Genomic DNA, 22503 nt, shown 5'->3' on the forward strand with positions numbered 1-22503 from the left:
TAAAATGGCCTTTATATATCTTAAATTAAGAACAATTATGGTAATTTGAATAAAAATAAAAACAGGGGATATAAATTATAGTTTTTCATACAAATTTATACCTTAGAAAATCGTTATTAAAAATAATATTTAATGGGAGATAACTCTCAATTGATGAACTAAATATCTGAGTAGAAACAAACAAAAACAATGATAATTTGTTAATTAAGGACATAAACAAAAATTGTTGCTGTTACTCTTATCAAAAACTGTACTGCTGAATGTTGAAAAAAATAATAATGAAGAAGTGTTGTTGTAAGAAACCTTAACTAAAAAAAATAGTTAAATGTGTAAAGGTTATAATTTCTAAAATGGTAGATGACAAATGGGTAGGGGTTATAACTTCTAAATGGTAGTTGTCAAAGGTTATTCAAACTTTTTTCAAAGTTCATTGTTGTGTGGATGGACAACTTTAAAAGGATCATATCACTAGAACAGCAAATTACAAATTTTCCTCACCTTAACTTGATCTATATCAATTGGTTAATGACAAGATGTAAAAGTTCTAAATCTTACTTGTCATCCAGAAACCTAATAAGCAAATTAAAATCATATACTGGAACAGTAAAAGTTAAATTTATCAAGATTGAGGTCAAAATCCTATCTTTTAAGTTCTATGACAATAAAGTATGAATTTTGAAACGTAGGTTGTGTCTTGTTTTATTTATTATCAAGCATTGATATAAACGTTCTTTTATACCAAGCATTTCTTTGTGATAGGGAAATACCAAGGGGCAAGGGGCCCTCTTAAACATGCAGTAAGGCAAGGCTTTTTTGCTCAGTGTTGAAGGCCTGACTGTGACTTTGAGACGAAGAACAGCAAAATTAAGCACTGTTCCTTTGCTGATTGTGGTTTTGCTAAGCATATACTGATCTTGTTTTATGGATAGATACCAAATATCCTTTATTTTCTACTATATCATTAGATAAAAAGAATTTTGTGATTGTTTAATAGTCTCCATCTGTCAGTTTTGTTGTAATGCAATGATGACTATAATAACCCTAATGGCTATCACCTGATAGAAGTAAAGTACAAATCTGTATTGAAACAAACTTCATAAATATCTGTAAAAGTACAGCAAGCAACTTTTAGAGCCAAAACTTTCTTTTCTTCAATTTCTGAAATGGAAAGAGGATACCATAATTATTATACAAATAAAAGTAAATGTTTGACACTGTGTCAATATTTGGTTGTCTTTGTTTACCCACATCTCTCGAGCATCAATAAACAAGTTTCTTTTATTGAAGAAAGTGGCATTGTTAAAATATAAAGTGGATTTGTTCAGCTTCTTGCTCTATATTTTGGAAACATTATGAAAATCAGTAAGGGTTTTACATTCTTTTGTGTATTATTTTTTTTAAATTGCAAAATGTTTGTACTATTAGACTCCTACAATTATGCCCTAAATAGACACAATAGATCAGACTGAAAAGTAAACATTTTACTCAGGCTTGTGATCATAAAATTTTAGTTTGCTTAGAAATTGATCAAATGCAGTACGCAAATCAAGGCTGGTGAAGGTCAAATGTCTATTTGGGTATATGGGCTTACTCTACCAACTAAAACTGGTTGCCATTTTATTGCCAAGTGTGCTTAAAGTTGTTCTTTCGACAAATAATCAATCCCAAATCAAGGATATTCATTAAGAAGCGTGACACTAAATTTAGATATAAGATAATAAAAATGAAACTTTTTTTCTTCAATATTTTACCATTTCTAAAGTAATATTAAATAATTAATTCATTCTTTAACCTATTCTTGTAGATTGATTGATTAATTTGTGTTAAAACAGCTTTAAACAAATTCCAAACTTTTGTGATGCAGCGCTCATAGTACCCTGGTATCTCTTTAGATGACTGCTTAGCAAAGCTCTGCAATCTATATATTAGTAATCATGTAGTTAATATTTACTTGTTTTCATGGAAAAATTTCCAAAAATACAAAATTTAGGTTATAACTATAGCTTTTCATTTTTTAATTTTTATATTTCTCTGATGACCTTAATTTCTAGAAAAAAAAATTTAATTGCCATTTAACAGATCCACAACTTACATGGTGCCAAAACGATTTTTCTTAAACATTTTTCTATACTTTGTTTAAGTTTAGTGTTACCATGGTCAAGTACTGTACGATTTACAAACAACAAATATTAGCTTTTCTTTTCATTGATTCTTAAATCTTATCAATATCTTAAGTACAGAATTGTTAAAGCTTGTATGTAATGTGACAACTAGTTTCTCAGGGCATTCAACTATTACATCCAACTGATAATTTTTTCCTCATTTTTCACTTTTTTTTTTCAAAGGAAAAAATCTGTTACAAGTTCAATGACTTAATTATATGCCAAATATTGATTATGATATCAAAAATATAATATTTTTGCTTCATGTGATACTTCTTTTTGGTCAAAAAGTCATACACCGGTAGAACAATCAATTAGTCCATCAGTGGATGTTAGAGGACAATATGGAAATCTGTCTCTTCCAAGGTTTTCTTTTGTTGGGAAACATGTAAGAATGTTAAAAAAAATCCCTATGAATAAACATATATTATATATGAATACATGTTGTTTCTTTTAACAATACAAACAACGTACTGTGAATTCAGAAATCATTTAGTACACTTATTTTTGTTATTGTTGTTACAATATTCTCAATAATAATAAAAAAAAAAGGAAATATTTCTAAATTTACAGTACATGTATCCAAGCAAAATTTGATTAGCATTTCTTTTAATGGAGAATAAATACATTTTAGCCTTTTCACTATTAAAACCTTCAAAATAACAAATGGTATTAAAACTAGTTTTTCTTGCAATATTTTGAATTGTATTGATTGAACAGCCTACAAAACATAGAAAAAAACCCACAACAACAGGGATGAGAATCAGATTAATGCATTTTCATATAATTTCCAAGACCAAATTTTTAAAAGTTTTATCACTGCCAATTTTAGATTAAATATTTTTTTGAACAAGTCAGAAGATGACCTGAACCCCTGTTTCCTGAAAAACTTTGCTCTGGTAAATCTGTTTGCTATCATAGAATACAGCTAGAAAAAAGGGTTTCCAATAAAATACATATGTAATTCATTTTATTGGATAAAACCTTGCCAATTAATGGTATTAAATAATGATAACCGGTACTAAAAGTAAATCCCATCTGATGAAAATAAATAATTCATAACTACTGCAATATGTCATGTTTTATTAGGAAGTAACTACAGTTCTGCCTTCAGATAATCATTAGAAATTTCCCGTAATTATTATTACATAACTCATTTACCTTTTTTCTTCAAAGGTAATACTATATCTTTGTAGATCTGAAAGTTTAGAAATATTCATTAAGTTGTGGAATTGCAGGATAAAGTATATTATTAAGTGCATTCTGGTAAAGCAGTTCTTCAATAGTATTCTGAAAGCCTCTGGCCTTTGTTAGTCTTGTATTATTTTAATTTTAGTTTCTTGTGTACAATTTGGAAATTAGTATGGCGTTCATTATCACTGGACTAGTATATATTTGTTTAGGGGCCAGCTGAGGGACGCCTCCGGGTGCGGGAATTTCTCGCTACATTGAAGACCTGTTGGTGACCCTCTGCTGTTGTTTTTTATTTGGTCGGGTTGTTGTCTCTTTGACACATTCCCCATTTCCATTCTCAATTTTATTTTATATGAAATATAAAAAGCATGATAGAGATGCTTATAATTATTTACTTGACAGAAAATGTTTTCAGAATTCAATTTTCTTAACTTGTCTCTCTATCATTAACTGACCATAGGGGGCATACAACTCAGAAATAGTCAAAAGTTTTTTACAGGGCATTATTCAAATAAAAGAAATCAGGAATATGCGACAGCAACCTCACACAATAAAACCAGGTAACACACTGTCATCACAGTTCAGACCTGGATCCCAAGAAGCTAGAATACAATTCTGAAATTTCTTGGTATGAAAAAGTAAAAAATACAAACTGTAGTACTAGTAGTATTTAATGGTTTTTAGGGGAAGGGGTACCACCCCGACTATGTTTGTGCTTTTTGCATTTGTAAAGCAGATTTTGTTTTTAGATAATTTTGTAATAAAAGTGCTGTATTAGAACAAATTTCAGGAGTAAATCATGAGAGCCATTTATATTGTCAATTTGACAATTATCACAAAGTAAAAGCTTTCTTGTCTTCTATGTTGTAATAATTCTAGTAACAAAGATATTTTATCGTGTTATTTTTTACATCTTGGAAGTGTTATAAACTTGTAACTCAGTTCAAGTTTTATTAATATAATTAATATAGAATCATTTTTGTCTCTATTCCATGTCAAGATATGATGAACCTCTTCATAACATCTTATTTATTTTTGCAAAATTATATTTTCTGATTAATTGAAATCAAGAAAATGAAATTGAATGTGTATCTTAATATCAAAAACACTCAAACAAACGTGAATTTAAATATATCAAGAAATGAACTTTTCAAGTACAAAATTATTGTTGCTGAAGCTGTTACATGGATATGAGTGCTGCCTTGTAGCGTCATTACCCTGCTCTTTTTCGAAATCTACAAGGGTGTCTTTTACGTGCAAGAGATATGGCTCTCTCTAAACAAGGCTCAGCCATTTATCGTCCCCTTCCGACGGACTATCATCGTTTCCTCAAGACCATACTCACGAATGGTGTCAAGGGAGAACCGAAAATTCAGCCCCTGAAATTTTCATCCGGAAACAGGAGTTGAACCAGGAACCTTTGTGTTAGTAGTCTGATGCACTAACCACTACACGGTTGTGATGTTTCACCACTATCCCAGACAGGGTAGGATTCCTGGAAACATGTTTAACCCTGCCACATTCTATTGGTGCCTGTCCCAAACCAGAAGCTGTAATGAGATGGTTGGCATTTGTTGCTATGTATCATATTTGTTTTTTTGCAAAAATAGTTTTACATTTGTCATTTACATGCCTTTTATAGCTTGCTATGTGGTATGGGTTTTGTTCCTTGTTGAAGGGCTGATGTTGGAATTTAGTTGCTAACTTTAACATCATTTGGTCTTTGGTGGAGAGTTGTCTAATTGGCAATCACACCACATCTTCTTATATCTATAATCAAGCTTAAAAAGAAAAATATTTTTAAGTGTCTTCAAAATCCTCAAAACAGCTGTTGTAAAAGAAACTGTTCAATGCAAAATATTATTTCATAATACTTTTTTTTACAGAAACACTAAAATTTGTTTGAAAATGGAACGATTTGATTGTGATAAATGTTGAAACTAAAATAAAATCACAGTTAAAAATTATTGAGAAAAACAAAAAATCTTGTATATCGAAGCTCTTGTCCTTTTATTTCATTTACCGGTAATCAGATACCCTAAGTATGGGGTATATGATTCTTCTTTTTCATAGCCAGAATAGTGACCATTATGTAAAAGTATCATGGCAGAACATTATATTAGTGGAAAACCTTAAATGGACAACTGTCAATGTTATGTAAACTGTCGATTTTTGTTGCTTATTATCATATGATGTGAAGAAAAGTGCGAAATATGCTTGGCATTTGTCCTGACATCTAGAAGTTGTTATTTGGAAATAAGGAGTACCTGTTCGCAGTTTATCATTACTATTTACTTTTTCCTATTCCTCTGTTTACAATGCCTCACATCTTTGGCAAGCTTTTCTATAATGCATGCCACAATGCCAGATCACATAGAGTAAACACACAACTACACCTGTTCCTGGTAAAGAAAATTGAATTACTAACATCATCCCAGAAAGAACCAAACCTAAGGATACTCTAATGGTTACTAAGGTTTGCTAAGGTCAAATCATGGCCAGATCACATATCATATCAAAAGATCTTGAAAGTCTAAGCTGTTATTCCACTATTTCAAATATTTAGGATGAATTTAGTGTTGGAAAGTTGTAAATATGAACATTAATACTATATGACTTCTTTTTGTAAGACAAAAATGAACACCCTCTTGTGATCATTGATACACTGTCCCCATAATAGTGCACCTTTGATGCAAATTACATCAACTAATTAATTTTACTTTTTCAGAAAACCAATACTATCGTTTTATTCAGGTTAATTGATCTGGTAAAATTTGTAAGGGGAGATAAAGCTATTTTTCACAGAAAACAGTGTATTGCAAATATATGAATATAGAAATCAAATTCCATGTCAATTTTCAAACTTTAAAATATTTGTCTTGCTTTGGAATGTTCTTTTAAATAAATGCTATTTCAATATCTATGCATTTCTTGTAAAAAAAAATTATGAATATTCCTTTACTAACTGCTTTCATTTATTAGAATGTGTTTATGGTGACTTAAAATACTGTTTTTGTCGATTATTTTTTAATTGGTATTAACCCGAAAATGTTCTTTTTAGTTTTAAACTAGGACTCTCCAATCAATTGTCCATTTCTAGTACAATTTTTCTCTAATTACCCTCTTTTCTTGTGTTTATAAAATTGTATATGTATATCATCATGATCATTAGATTTAGAAATAATATGCCTGTAGTCAACTCTGCAATATGTCTATGGTTATACAGATAAAAGGAGGTTTAAAATTAAATTTCCTGAATGAATTATTTTGAAACTGTTTGATCTTATGTATACCTTTAATATGATTCCTCTGCTTAAGTTCAAGCTTGTTAACTTGTGTCTGATTTTTTCTGTAAACAGACAAAATTTATAATACATTAACAGACCTGTACTGTCCAAAAATGAAATCAAAATGCACAATTCTAATTGGTCAATTTTTATTTGTTTTTTTTGTCTATATCATAATCAATAGGGGTTAGGTAGCTGTGTCTTTGAGTTGTAGAGACTGATTTAGAAATTAGAGCTTGGTAATCATTTATTCCCATACAATATAGATATTTTCTGAAGATTGATTTATAGATGTCTTTTATGGTTTTTGTTGGGTTTTTTTGTACTGTTGTCTCATTGCTATACACCACAAATCTATGAAAAAAGCAGATTTTATTCAAACTGAAGGACATAAACATTTGAAGTGACAATAACTTTAATAATATCTATACAGCTCTAAAAGTTGAATACTGCATTGACTAATCTTAAAAAGATAGTTTTCAGTAATATTATAGGATGTTTACTGTTAATCTTGCACTAGTAGGAATGTTTTTTGAGTTTGTGGGGTTATTTTTCTGCTGTCTCATTACGTTATACCACAAATGTACTTGTATTTATATACAATTGAACTAGCAGGATTGGCTTTGATGTTTTTACTACACTTTTGTTTACAACATTCTACAACTGAAATTCTAGCCTAATAGTGTTGAGTTGGTGTGTAAATTTTGTAAATAAATTTTAAAACTAAAGAAGTTTTTTGTACCATCCTCTTGATTCTAAACATGTGTGGCTCATTACGTTTTAAGTGGTTAAGCTTTGCAAAGATCTTCTTTCAGTAAGTTCTGTGAGTGGAATAAAATGGCATTCCCCAGAATATTTTCCTGACATCTAACAACAAACCATGCAATAAACTAAAGTGCTTCCAATCTTTATGATTTTCTCTTTCTTTTTCAAGAGCCCATCAGCTGCCAAAAGAACAAAATAGTTATGTTAGTAGGTTTCTACTGTATTTATTTATAGGTTTCCATTCACAGACCAAATATATCCTTAGAATGTGTCTTTATATTTTCATACAAAATTTTAATAAAATTAATATATACCTAATACAAATCATTATCTTTCCTTTCCATTTCTTTAACAATATTCTGAAAGTAATAACATACAATAAGATACAACTAGTATCTCAATTGTTTGTAAAACAATTGAAAGGTCTTTCCTGTAAAAGTGATGTTTTCGTAATGCACTTTGTACGACCTTTCGTTTGATATACGACAAGCGTACCTTCTAAAACTTTTCACTTTTCACTTAATAACCCCATCAGCCTACATTTTTAAGATCGGAAGTATGATATATGTAACACAGGGTAGATGAGCTTTCATTTGATATGCGACAACGCCATGTTCTAGAAAGTTTGATTTTTGCACTTAATAACCCCATCTTACTAATTTTTGGAGGTCGGGAATTTGATATTTCAAATGTAGACATCATGAGCTTTCATTTGATATACAACAACCCTATCGTAAAAGAAAATTTATTTTTTGCACTCAATGACCTCATCCAACCAATTTTTTGCGGGACGTCAATTTGAAATTTGAAATGTACGCTTTATGTTCTTTCATTTGATATGCGACAACCTTACCATCTGATAAATTTGAATGTTTGCACTAAATGACCCCACCCGTACCCCTGGGATGAAAAGGGGGTTATAAATTTTCATTTTTAAGTAGAGTTCATTAAGACCTTCAATTTGATATATCAGATGACCCCATTTGACAAAGTGCAAATAATGATGCAATATCAACTATATAAATAGAAGTTATGAAACTAACAAAGTCAATGCAAAACTTGAAAATTTCAAATTGATTTTTTGGTGTTTTTTTCCATGGAATGTTTTTGGTATTTGGTCAAACATATAACTATGTCAACCTCTTCAATTTCTAAAACATTTTAAGTGGTAAGCTCTTGATGATTCAGAAATACATGCCTCCGCTCGCAAAACTTCAAACTGCATTATCTCTAAAAGGACAATAGATATCTCAAATCTGTTAAATGATAAATGATCTACAGTTGAAGGACAACATTATAGAAAAAAAATTGGGACAATTTCAAAGTTCACAAAGGTCACAATTAATCATCAAATATATGATGCAATACCAAACTTGAGAACCGGAAGTCGTAGAGACATGGGACTATCACCATTCAACTCAGGACTACTTGACCTTTCAAATATCACAAGGTCAAGGTCATAGTATAATGTGAAGGTCAAGGTGAAATTTCATCATGACCTGACATTGACCTCAAATTGAAGGTCTTGAACTACTGGTCATCTTTGCAGTTTATTGTAGGTTGATATCTGTTACCTTTAAAAAGATATACACATAATACTATACTTTTAAGAATCATCCCGTCGTAACTTTTGAACAGATAGTCGAACTCTTTTGAGCTCAGTGTATAAAATATAGAGCTCGTCAAGAGGAACATTTTATACGCTGTAAGTATGCAGCAAACTCTTATCGTTTTCTTAATATGAACACTTGAAATTGCAGCGTAAATTTTTTTTGCACTCGGTGACCTTTGACCTTGGGTGCAAATTAAAGGTCACATGAACTTAAGATTATTGGTGTAGGTCCCAAGTCTTTACGACTTCCGGTTCTGGAGATACAATTTTTCAAAAATTGTGTATATTTTTTCAAGGGAAATAACTCCTTATAAGAGTTAACAACAAAATGATTGTATATGTTAATTAACATTGCCATCTGGTCCTGTACATGTTGCCGTTTTCAAATCGATTCTATCTTGAATACTTTTTGAGAAAAATGTAAAAGAAAGAAATTGCTTCAAGGGGACATAACTCTCATACGGAATAATGAAATCCTTAGCAGCCTCATATGGTAACAAATCATGATGAGATCTAACTATTGTCCAAATAAGGTCATGATATCTTCAAAAACAACGAGGGGGGGGGCCATGTTGGAAAAAACCAATAAAAGGGAGATAACTTCTAAAGGGGATGATGAAATCCTACACAGCCTCATCTGGTAATACTTCATGATGAGGTCTACCGATGGTCCATATTTGGTCTTGATAACTCCAATAGAAACGGGGGGAGGCCATGTCAAACAAATGCTGGATGAAAAAAAAAAAAAAAAAAAAAAAAAAAAAAAAAAAAAACAGGAGAAAAACAATAAGGTCTTTCCTCGCGGAGAGGAAAGACCTTAATGATAAAATATGAATTCTTAGGTATAATTCAATATCTGATAACTATTTATTGTAAGCTAATTATTCTTGAGACTTAGCAGAATATTTAGATTAATGCTGTGTTCATACCATAATGATGAACTTGATGCATATTCATATTTCACAATCATAAGGGCACTAAACGATTCTCAAATACTGTTTATCACACAATGAATATGCATTGGATGATAACACTTGTTGTATACAAATTAAAATTGAATGATCATTTAACTGTGAACCAGGAATCAAAGTGAAACCATATTTATCCAGTCTAGATACATTCCACATATATTACATCCAAAAGAGTATACAACATTAAAGCAGGAATCAGCCCCTTATGAAAACCAGTCTCCTTTAACCCTTTCCTCCATGGATTTTTTTCTTTCTTGATTCAATGCAAAAAAAATCATCAGGTTTAAAGTATTATGCATTGTGAAAACAAATATTTCATCAATGAAATTCAAGTCAGATATTCTCATGAATATCCTTTTCATATTGGATTCCAATTTTTAAAGTTTGAAGCAGACATTTTGTAAACATCAAAGCATATCAACTTAGGTACTACACAGGCATCAAAAGGCGTCATTATGGAGTAAAGGGGGTGGCGTCAAAAGGCGTCACTATGGAGGAAAGGGTTAAAATGTTATGCTGTGTAATGAAAGTCTATTTTAAGTTGCACAGTGACCAAGATCATATGCAGTATTTTTCTATGGTTATCCACAGCAACCAAAATGGTTCTTGAGGCAGTCTAAAATTTGCAATGATGTGCGAGATTTTACTCAATATTGTACTGTTACTTTAAGATAAAGAACAGCAATAAAAATACTGTTTTCCTTTGATTTGGGTTAAATCAAATGCCAGCAGCAAATTCAGGTGATGAATTATAATAATTCTCTGTCATTGCTCATCAGGGGCAGATAAATAGAGGTTCACTGAGCGATTCAACATTTGGATCTGCATCTGCGGTAAAATATGTTTCATGCCAAAGGTAACTGGTGATAGAATGATATTTATAGAAGCTATACCATAGTTATCATAATCTAGCTGTCTGCTTTCCCTTCCCCTCCCATTTTTTTTTCTTCTTCAAAATAAATAAATAATTGTATTTACAAATCACACGCAAACTTTAACCTTTAGAAAATTCATAAAAATAGAAAAGAAATATTTCTTCCCCTTTCTTACAAAGTAGTAACATGTGTTGACTACAGTGACACATTCTTGTTTCATCAATATCTACACCAAAACAAGGTGACTTCATCACCGCTATTGCTTACAGGTAACTTTAATATGCATCGATGATAAAATTTCTTATGCATATGAACCAAAGATAATTTGATGCAAGTTCATCTAAGTTCAGTAATTTACATTTCATCATGTTTACAAAATGCAGATTTTTATGCCTCAGAAAGCATATGTTAAAAGTTAAACGAGTGCATAAAAAATATGTTTTTAATCGAAAAGGGAAGTTTTTAATAATATCTTTAACTCAAATGCAATTTTATTATCATTTTTGTTTAGCCTAAAAAATACTGACGTATCATGTAACCACTTAGTAACATAGTACATGTAGCAGTTATTGTTTGTTTTTAGTAGAAGATTTGTAACGAGCCAGCAACCTAACACAGAAGGCTAACAAAAAAAACCAACCTAAACATTGGGTCTTGAATTAAAGACATTAAGGACTCTCAAATCATATTACAAGCTTTGATTTGTTTATTTCTGTCGCTTTAAAGCTAGTATTTTTTTTCCTTCAAGATTGTAAATTCTTCTATGAATTCATTTATCTTATCTGGTCTTTGCTCTAAAGTGTTTTGAAGAAAAAGTTTTTGTATTGTGTTATTAATAATGATGTTTTCATGTATATTATCATTTTTCTAATAAAATAAAATGTGAACTTTTATATAGTAACAAAGAAAATAATACATTTTATATATATATATATATATATATATATGTTCAAAGATTGCAATAAATTCATCCATTGAATGCCTACGGGTGCCGGAATTTCTCGCTACATTGAAGACCTGTTGGTGACCTACTGCTGTTGTTTTTTCTATGGTCGGGTTGTTGTCTCTTTGACACATTCCCCATTTCCATTCTCAATTTTATGTAAAAGAAAATTACATCTAAAGTTCAGAAGTTAATTAAAATCATAATAAATTAAACAAAAATTTCAGTACATGTATATGTTTTGCCCACTTTAATCAACCATTTCATACTAAATTAAAACATATCGTTTGTTACCATAATGATAAAGTTTCCTCAAACATTTCCTATTTAATCTAGCACCTTAAATATCATATTCCACAACTTGTGGATAGATGCTGAAGAAATATGACTTGGTTTTCATTATCTTGTTTAATTATTTGTAATTAACGAATGTATGTAATGTGTATTCATATTCTTGAAGGTTATCTGCTACTCATTTAACTTCCTTACTGTCAAGGCAAAATGGTCACCTCCATTTCAAGTTATTCCTGGATCCATATACATACGAAACATATCCACAAGCTTAAACTTATAATCCAATTGTTTCAAAACCCACATAACTTTCAAATCCATTTGAAAACAGATAACTGACAGAAGTCTCCTGACTGGCATTGTAATTTTTTCCTAAGCATAAACAAGTCCAACTTCAAAGTGAGACACAATGTCTTTAAATAGAAAATTATATATGATGAAATTTCCTTATATATTTATAAATAAATCTTGGACATCTTGAAGTTATAAATGACAGAAGGGTAAATGACTACTTATAGGTAAACATTTGAATATAAGGTAGGTTGGGTAGACAAGTCTAAACATGTTTCTTTTTAACAGCATCACATTAAGAATATACATGTATCAAACAGATACGTCTATTTGAAATGTTTGCCTTTGTTAAACTTTAAAGGTATATAAGTACTTGATAAAAAATTTAGTTATGCAATACAATCTTTTGTTGGGTTTTAAAATGATATGAGCTTCTCAAAACTTGCAGATAATGTACCTAACCTTTCACACCTTCCAATAAGCTACTTTACTTAGATTTGTTTATATTCTCTATTAATTAGGTGTAAGGAAAGGGAATTATAATTTAATAGATATGTATTTATATAAATATATATTTAATTTCTAAAAGTACAGATCACAAGAAATTATTTAAATCCCAAATAAGAAATTTTATTTTAGGCCTGTAGCTACCTTTATCAGTTTTGATCTCTATGTATATTTTTATATGTTCAAAAAAGTTGCAGAATTTCCTTAAACTGAAGTCAACAACATAGTTTTACTGTTTATTTAGAAGGTAAAGTGCCTATTTTATAGTTATAGGAATATTTATTCATTGGGTGACAAACAGGCACTTTATAACAAGGATAGATGTCTCAAGGGCAATCATACCACATCTTCTTATTTTTATACATTATTTTGCAATTTTAAAACAATATTTTGTAATCAGTTGCTCTTTATAAATAAAATATGATATTTGTAGTACCAATTTCTGTGCCTTTTAAAACCAATTTCAAAAGTATAGCTAATTTCCTGTAATATTGGTTTTAACATCAATCTTTTATAGTTTTGTGCAACAGAACACATCTTACTGGTTATATGCCAAGGGTTTTGCTTTCTCAATATATCTATCGAGTGGACAATATAATCTTGATCATCTTATTTCCATTTTATGAAAATTTAGTGACTGCAAATTTAGAAATTAATGTTAGATTTTTATTAATTAGTAATGCAAAAAATATGATTGGATGAGTATCACAATATTATAAAGAACTGCATTATGATATCTGATACATATTGCATTGGCGGATCCAGGGGGGGAGGGGGGGGGGGGTTCCAGAGGTTGGAACCCCCTTTTTTTTTGGCGATCAATGCATTTGAATTGGGACATATAGTTGGAACCCCCCCTTTTTAAAATGGCTTGATCCGCCCCTGTATTGCCTAGATGTGGTTATTGCTGAGATTGCAATAATTGTTTTAAAATTTTGGTTGGTCAAGTAAAAAAATGCAATACAATCTAATATACTTATAAAAGTAATTAAGTCTTTCCACATGTATGTTGGTGGAAAAACTTTTTTGATTTTTTTCAATTGTATTTTTTTCCCCATCATTTTTTCTTTCTTCTGACACGTTGCTTTTGTTTCTGAACATGTCAGTAAGATATTTGGTACTTGATATCAGAGTCATGTATAATAATGTCTATGATGATATCAAACAGTTATTGCGCTTTTGAAACATGCCCTTTAAAAACAACATGTTTCCATACAAGAGCTATCTGTCATGGGAAAGTAATTTTACTTATATTCTAATGTCTAAAAAACATGATTTATTTTTCTAGAAATAAAATCAATGCTTCATTTTTCAAATTAAACAATATTTGGTTTATTATTATCTACAATGTGTTAAATGTCACAGTTTGATCAAAGTAATACCTTTTGAAATATTAATTTTAACTAATATGTCACTAGGATATTAAAAACATTAACTTTTGGGGATTAGGCATTGTTTGATAATTTTTTTAATTTGCTAATAATAGAACTATCTACATGTCTTGTCATGTTCAGTAATTTTTGGTTTAAGCATAAATAGTTTTAATTTTTTTTTTGTTATTTTGTAAACAAACACTCACACTGGATCTATAAGAGTTTGACATGGGATATAAAGGCTCATAAGATAACTGAAGAAAACAGTTGATTTCATACAGATCGGATATTTCCAGACTTATATATATATATATATATATATATATATCAAACGTCTGAATAATAGTCAACGATTTTTCCCACGTGGGAGCTGGATCGTTACAAGTAACAATACATGTACACAATAGAATAAATTATATATATATATATATATATATGGATAACAGCAGACAAATGATGGTGGTATCACCATGTAAGGGAGCAACGCTTATAATGACGTCAAAGGAAAAACAGAAAGATGATGATTTATATGAGAATTCATACAAACTTGAACCTGATGGTAAATTCCAATCGAACAAAATTAATAGTGTTATTCAAGAGATTTTGGAAAATGAACTAGCGAATAAGACATATAAGCCAGAAATTTGTGTAGGTCAATCAAAATTACTAGCAGAAAAACTCAAACAGGCGGTCAAAGCTCAGGGTTTTAAAAAATACAAACTGGTAGTGATGGTATCGATAGGAGAAAATGAAGTCAGTCCGTCAGTGTCTTTCTCAAGTCAATGCGTATGGAACACAAGTGTGGACAACTATTCAGAATATACGTATTGTAATAACTCACTTTATGCTGTTGGAAGGGTGTTTGCAGTTTCTATAGACTAATTAAGAAATATTTATATAATTACATGATCATGCTTTAAAAAGTATTTAAAATCCTTTCAATAGTCCCAGGAAAAATGTGTAATTATTTTTTTGAAACTGATTGGCTTATATAAAATAAGTTTGTTAAAAAAAAATGTGTTTTATTTTCTTTTAAAATTAAATTCTGTATTTTGTCAAAAATTGTAAATAATTTTGTTTACTTCATCTTAATCTTTGTTGGTTCATGTGTTTAATTTAGCTTAGATTTCTGTTAGTGTTATTTTGTTTAAAAAAATATGTTTTGTTTTCTTGAAATTTAAATTTTGTATTTTGTAAAAATTTGTTTATAATTTGGTTAAATTAATTTTTATCTATAGAAGTTGTAGCAAGTATTTAAACTGATCATACAGTTCAATCAAAGTAATTACTTTAGAAATATTGATTGTAATTAGTATGTCACGAGGAAAATTTATGTTTTCATTACAACTTTACTGATTAGGCTTTTTTCGTTAAGACGTTTAGTTTTTATTTTGTTAATGAGAGCACTTTATTCATGTTTTGCCACATAGACATTAAGACTAATTTTTGGTATAAGTATATATTTTGAAGGTCATTACATTTTTTTGGAAAAGAGACATTAAAAGAGGGACGAAAGATACCAAAGGGACAGTCAAACTCATAAATCTAAAACAAACTGACAACGCCATGGCTAAAAATGAAAAAGACAAACAGAAAAACAATAGTACACATGACACAACACAGAAAACTAAAGAATAAACAACACGAACCCCACCAAAAACTAGGGGTGATCTCAGGTGCTCATGACACTCATATTGGATTTATAAGACTGTTCACCAGGTTACCAATCATCTTTTGATGAGACAAAATTTACATCAGATTCTTATTTTATCTTTTGAGAAGCAATTCATTTTGCAGACTTAGAAAAAAATTAAATTAAAAACTTTCATTCATATCTATTTTTTTTTACTTTGGTTATAGGCCACACTTAAAAGTATCAGATGTCTATTAGTCTTCATGCCTATTTGAATTTTTTTTTTTTAACATCAGATCAGTGAAAGATTTTGAGAAGGCAGCTATTTTCTGGGTAGGTAGGGTTAGGGCAAACAAACATATTCTTTTTTATGGCCTGATTCAGTATTTATTTTATATTTCCACTGTCAAGAGTATGTTTTATTTTATTTGATATCTAGATTTTATACAAGTTTTGTAGTTTAATTATAATATTATTATCATTTGGCATTGTTTACAAATTGATTTACTATCATTCCTTACAATTGTTATTGTTAATTAAATTATGAAAACCTTCCTTGTCTTTTACCTAAGCCTATCAGAATATTAAGTACAGCCATAGACTGGAACCCTCCTGTACCTTGGATCAGGTACATATGAGTTACAATCCCTTACAGTGCTCTGGACCTGTTTGACATATCTCTCTGTATACTTTGTTCCTGCTTGGGCTCCTCCTTAGAATCTGTATAAAATATCGCTTGAGGTTTCTGCAAAAGTATTGTAACTTCCTCATAATGATCTGTCCAATATGTACCAATAAGTTATAAGAAGATGTGGTATGAGTGCCAATGAGACAATTCTCCAACCAAGTCACAATTTGTAAAAGAAAAACCATTATAGGTCAAAGTATATTCTTCAACATGGAGCCTTAGCTCACACCAAACAATAAACTATAAAGGGAACCCAAAATGAATAGTGTAAAACCATTCAAAAGGGAAAACCAACAGTCTTATCTATTTAAAAAAAAAACAGAACACGTTATGAACCACATCAACTACTGAACACCAGGTTCCTAACTTATGACAGGTGCAAACAAATGCAGCGGGGTTTTAACGTTTTAATAGATACCAACCTTCACCCTTATATAACCCAGTTATATTTTGTAAGGTTAATTGATTTTCATTTTTCATTTCCAACAGAAAATAGTATACCAGCGGAACTCAGAAATGAAGAATCTTTTTGATTAGTGGTCATTTGCCATAAGAGGGAAATTGAGTTGAAGGTCAAAAGTTAAGGTCATGTTCTAAATTTTGACTTTGCATGTAATTGCAATTACTTTGTTTGGTAGGATACCTTCTTATCAATACATATACGGTCATAGAAAACAAGTCATTTGATGAACACCTTGATCTTTGATCCTTTTAATTGATGTCATGGTCAGAAATTATTAATTTATGTTTTAAACAAAAATATTTTTATCAGTATTCATTGTATAAGGAACATATATATAAGATATATACTGTTCTCAGATTGTATAGATGTATTTATAACAAAGGTATGTAAATTTGCACTCGTTAATATCTGCTTATTTATCATGTTTATAGTTTGCAAATCCAAAACAAAAGTTACGTAAAGGAAATCAAGGCGATAGCAATACATTGGAATACCCTCACTGTCATTATGATGTAAAAATCAGTTCAATAAATTACTTCAGATTTCAGTTGGAAATAAAATATTTTGTGGTTTGCCCTACCAGACATATACGTTGACGTTGTATTAAAACACATTTGTTATTTTATGCTTAGTTCATTTCAAGAACGATTTTCAACATGAGTATTTTATCATTAATCTAAGACATTCACACATGGATACTAAATACTTGGTTGATTCTTGTTTCAACTCTATATTTCTTAATCTTTCTTGCCTTTGAATTTCGTCTGCAAATCAATGGATTCCGAATAGATATTTACTTCCGAATGGCGTCTGCAAACTGGTTTCCTTCATTTTTAATTACTATATTCGCTAGAGACAACTGTAATGGGAACAGATACAGGAAAACAAAACAAGACTTGAGAAATAGTTTGTCGAAACTTCACAAAGTATGACATTTTGTCCTTCATTGTGTGTTGTGACAGTTCTACAGTTGAATAAGTGATAAAAAATAAATAATCAAGCTAAGTTTGTGCATTTACTATCGTATCGTCGTATCGATACTCGATACTCCTTTGAATGTCTTACCCACACGGCCACAGGCACAGACACAGCACAGGCTCAGACATTTGTAGGTCTATCCATGTGCATGACCATGGGAACATCGACTATCCATATTTAATATGGATAGTCGACCTCTCCTTAGATAGAAGCAAATGCCTGTGACCCCACAAATGAGAGTTTACAATGGAAACATATAAATAAATTTTGAATCAGCATAGTAAACAAATAAGGACATACACATGCATCCTAAGTCAGAGGGTTCCTGATCTCGAAATCCCGGGGTTAAAAACATGGAATCCTGAGGTCCCAAATTAAAAGATATTTAAATCCTGACATCCCGAAATTCGAAAAAAGAATTCCTGGATCCAGAATGGATCAATCCCGAAATCCTTAGCTTAAAAACACCTGATTCCGACAGCCCGTAAAAGGTCCTGCCTCCCTCCTCTATGGATAACTTATTGTCCATTAAGCGTCGCTAAACAGGCCAACCCTCCCATTTTGAGTGGAAGTCCCTATGCCTGCTGACCTCACACACATGTATGAAAAACACAACTTTCTGCAAATCTTTGAAAAGTAAGGATAAAAACAATAGAGAAACAGATTCAGCCAATATAACAGCCAATAAAACTCCTGTATAATAAATATGATATTTCTCCACTCTCAACTTTTTTATAGTTTAAAAAGCTTAGCTAGTCTCTCCCTTTAAATTATAAAATTTATCTGTCTCAAGTGAAGAAAATTGTAACACACTTGTTACAGTGGTTATCGTATCACAATAAATGGTAGGACATACTTAATTGCCTTTTCTACAATCAAGAGACACATATATGAGGACAAGCATGAGGAAATAGAATAAGAAGAAGAAAACGAGGAGAATTTTGAATGTAGACAGAAAGAGACTAACATTTTTTTTTATATATATGACAAAATTTGCTTCTGGGTAATTAACTAATACTTTTGTATCATCATGATACATCTTTCAAAGTACTAGATTAAAGTATAATATATGATATATTTGCAACTAGATGTTAAGCAACAAACAATCAATCAATCAATTGTCCCATCCCTTTTAAAAAAAGATTTTCATTCTGTCTGTCATAACTTACTTTCCTTTCAAAATCAATACATGTCATGCATGTACTGTAAAAAAACAAACAAAAAAACAAAGAAACACAGCTCTTATTGCTGTTCTTCATCCCAAAGACACAACATGGCGTAAGTTAAAGCCAGCCTCTAGCTCTGATTTGAGAGGAAATTTTTACAAAATGATTCAGATAGGCTTAAATAAAACTTGTAAGATGTAACACCACCAAATCAGGCATTGTCAAAAAAGATACTGAAAAAAGTACATATTGAAATTAAAAAGAAAATGGTTCCTTCACATAGGTGTAAATATTACACAATGTAGAATATATTTTAGTTATAAAATTGTGAACAACTGGTAATTCTTGTAGAACACATCTATTATATATTTACTGATAATTATGAATAATACAAATATGTTTGAATGGAATTTGAGGGCATATATTGCCTGTTTCTCAGATGTACATGTACCGGTAGAGTGTCTGGATATCCAAGACTTTTTTTATTCTGCCTGCAATAGTAAGATGGGGGTGAGGGGCATGATTCTAATTCATCTGCACTCTTCTGTCTGTTTTTGTTTGTACTTCACTTCCTGTATCTGTTCAAAATTTTGGTTTACCTTGAAGATATGGTCATACAAACTTGAAACTTAGTACCCTCATGTTCATTATGATATAAAAATTTAAGACATATACCCATTTAGAAATTTTTAACAGATTTTTGTGGTCTTTTGTACAAGGAAATGTGATTATGCAAGCAGGTTTTTATCCTATTGACACACTCTTGTTATGTGGCGGATTTCTCCAGGCACTCCGGCTTCCCCTACAAATAAAAACTGGCCGTCACGAAATAGCCCAAAAGCAGTGCTTAAAAGTGGCGTTAAAACCCAGAAAATCAAATCTACTAAATGAAACAATTTTTATTTTCAATACACATAAATATGACATTTTCGTATATTTTGATTCTATTCAATTCTAAGATTTTAGGCAAAGGAATAAAGATTATCATGCATGCACAGACAAAATCCATGTAAGACATCCTGATATTTAATTGACAGTTACGTTAAGACACTATACATCATCTTCTCATTGACAAACTAATGTATACAAAAATCTAGTTAATACAATTGTGCTGCATGATTATGGATAAACACTGCTGTTAAAGGTATTTTATCAATAATAGTATTTATATTGAACCAGCAGTAGTTTTCTTAGATGTGGTATTAGGAACTCAATTTAAGTCTGATTTTAGTGTTGTATCAATTTTTTCAGCATCAATTTTATTCTGTTTTTTCTTCTTCACCCAATTAGAGCTAAATAGCATATTAGTTTTAATCCATAGGAATTATATAAATGACCTTTGTCAGGTTTGAAATCGTTTATGGAATTGTTTTCTTTTACAGATCCGTGTGAAAAATGAATCCAAGTGAGATAACAGAGGACCTTCCAAGTCAAGCAAGTGATACAAGTGACATTCGACAACTAAAGGTTTATAAAAGAGAGGCTTATAAAAGGTAACTATAAGTACATGTAGTATTGCAATTCAATCAGTGCTGTTTACAAATGTGTTTATTAAAATAATGTTTCATAGCGAAGAATGATTGTGGTATTTGAAAACAAAAGCATTGCAATATAATGCACCATAGCATAAACTAAGTGATTGAACTCATGCTACTGAGATATTGTGGCACCAAATTACCTTACACTATGCTGGCGCGCTAGACAACTGGACCACTTAGGCTCGACAAAAATAAAGCTTTTGGTGACCGGGTGTTACCTTTCCTCTTCACTTTTTATCTTGCATCATAACACAGTACATGATATTTAGGCATGAAGAATGAATATATATTTATTCTTATAAAATTCTTTACCATTTGATTTTTATTTATAATGGATATATATTTCATTACTGCATATAATTTGATTTTTTACCAATTGATTTGTTCTTTCTGAGAAATTAAGGTACTTAAATTAATACAACTGAGATGCAACTAATCTATACGCTTGTAATGTTAGTTCCCATCTAGTTTCGTAAATATTTCTATCAATAGATGCAGTGCATATAATCCCTTTCACAGTAATTTGTATGACTTTGACTTGAAAGTCAAATGTATAATCTTGTGTTTGCTGAAATAGAATATAAGGTTAAATTCAAAACAATAAATTTGGTTTCTTTAGTTTTTCCTCAGCGACAAAACTATTAAATTATTGATTTTTGTCTCAGATCCAGAGCACACTTTCATTAGCTGAAAGGTAATTACTCAACATATGTTTTTAGCTTTGCTGGCCCAAACTCAACCAATACAAATGTATCTCCTCTTCTGAACTGGTCCAATTGAAACCAAATTCTGTTAGCAGTATTATGGCTAAAAAAAAATTTAGTTGACAATAGACTTAATATATGTTTGGTACAAAATATTTAGTGAAACAGTCAAAACATCTCTGGTCAAAATAATGATGTACAACTATTTGATCCCATAAAAGAAAAACCCTTTTGAAACATACCATTTTTTTTATAATTGATAAAAAAGACTATGTCAAAACAATGCACATGCTAAAGGACGGTTGCTTGTTAAATGCATTCAACAAGAAAACACTCTGACACCTCAATGACATTGTTAGTATGTGCAGAAAAAGGCATTGGATATAAACGTGAAACTAAAATTAAGTAAATCAAGCATCCGTACAATCATAACTATTTCACATACATACTGTAATTCAGCAATATAAAAAGATTTGCCAAAATTTGTCAAATTTATGCAAAACCTATCTAATACACTGTTCTCCCCAATATTTTCAAATAGCTCTGTGAATTTTAAATAGCACTGATTTTCTAGATATATTACACCACATATTATACAGTCTACCTGTTATTACTAACTCTATTCTGTATAATTCAGATACATGTACAGTAAGCACCAGGGACCAGGGTAGAAGATATTGTACCATGGTAACAGGTGCTTAAAGGCTCTCGGGAGCCTATTTAAATTCATCATATTTATATTATAGTGCAAAATTAAATATACATTTTTGTACATGTTATTAAATGCTTTCAGGCTGAATACAACCAATTTTTAAATTGAGAGCATTGATATTTGTTTAACATTGATTTTTAGGTTTTGGAGGGACAGTGACTACAATAATATTTTATTACATTATTTTTATCTTGTACCTTTACTTTAAATCGTGATTTAATGCACATACCTATACTAATAGGGTGTATGCAGTTGACTCCAATAATAGGCTTATACAGAGGTGAATTTGAAATTTAAAACAGAAATTATTTAAACAGATTATTAAAGATTTAATTACTTTAATGGATTGA

General features: G+C 30.4%; 1 protein-coding gene and 2 long non-coding RNA genes across 3 annotated transcripts in view; 1 reads left to right on the top strand and 2 right to left on the bottom strand.

The window, feature by feature from the left end:
- Positions 1-1042: 1042 nt before the first annotated feature.
- On the bottom strand, positions 1043-6772 carry LOC139520515 (uncharacterized). The gene is made up of 4 exons (XR_011663901.1): positions 6650-6772; positions 5624-5758; positions 3324-3360; positions 1043-1158 (listed from the first exon to the last, which is right to left on the bottom strand). It is a non-coding gene; the product is annotated as an uncharacterized lncRNA (long non-coding RNA).
- Positions 6773-7420: 648 nt separating this feature from the next.
- On the bottom strand, positions 7421-17818 carry LOC139520516 (uncharacterized). Its single transcript, XR_011663902.1, has 2 exons — positions 17762-17818; positions 7421-7587 (listed from the first exon to the last, which is right to left on the bottom strand). It is a non-coding gene; the product is annotated as an uncharacterized lncRNA (long non-coding RNA).
- Positions 17819-17885: 67 nt separating this feature from the next.
- Positions 17886-22503, top strand: part of LOC139520518 (cytosolic purine 5'-nucleotidase-like) — a 94256-nt gene continuing 89638 nt past the window's right edge. Inside the window, exons 1-2 of the mRNA XM_071313204.1 lie at positions 17886-17981; positions 20582-20692. Coding sequence (XP_071169305.1) covers positions 20595-20692 — 98 coding nt within the window. The 5' untranslated portion in view covers positions 17886-17981; positions 20582-20594. The remainder of the gene's footprint in view (positions 17982-20581; positions 20693-22503) is intronic.

Source organism: Mytilus edulis, chromosome 4, assembly GCF_963676685.1.
Source record: "Mytilus edulis chromosome 4, xbMytEdul2.2, whole genome shotgun sequence".
In the NCBI taxonomy this organism is placed as follows: Eukaryota; Metazoa; Mollusca; class Bivalvia; order Mytilida; family Mytilidae; genus Mytilus; species Mytilus edulis.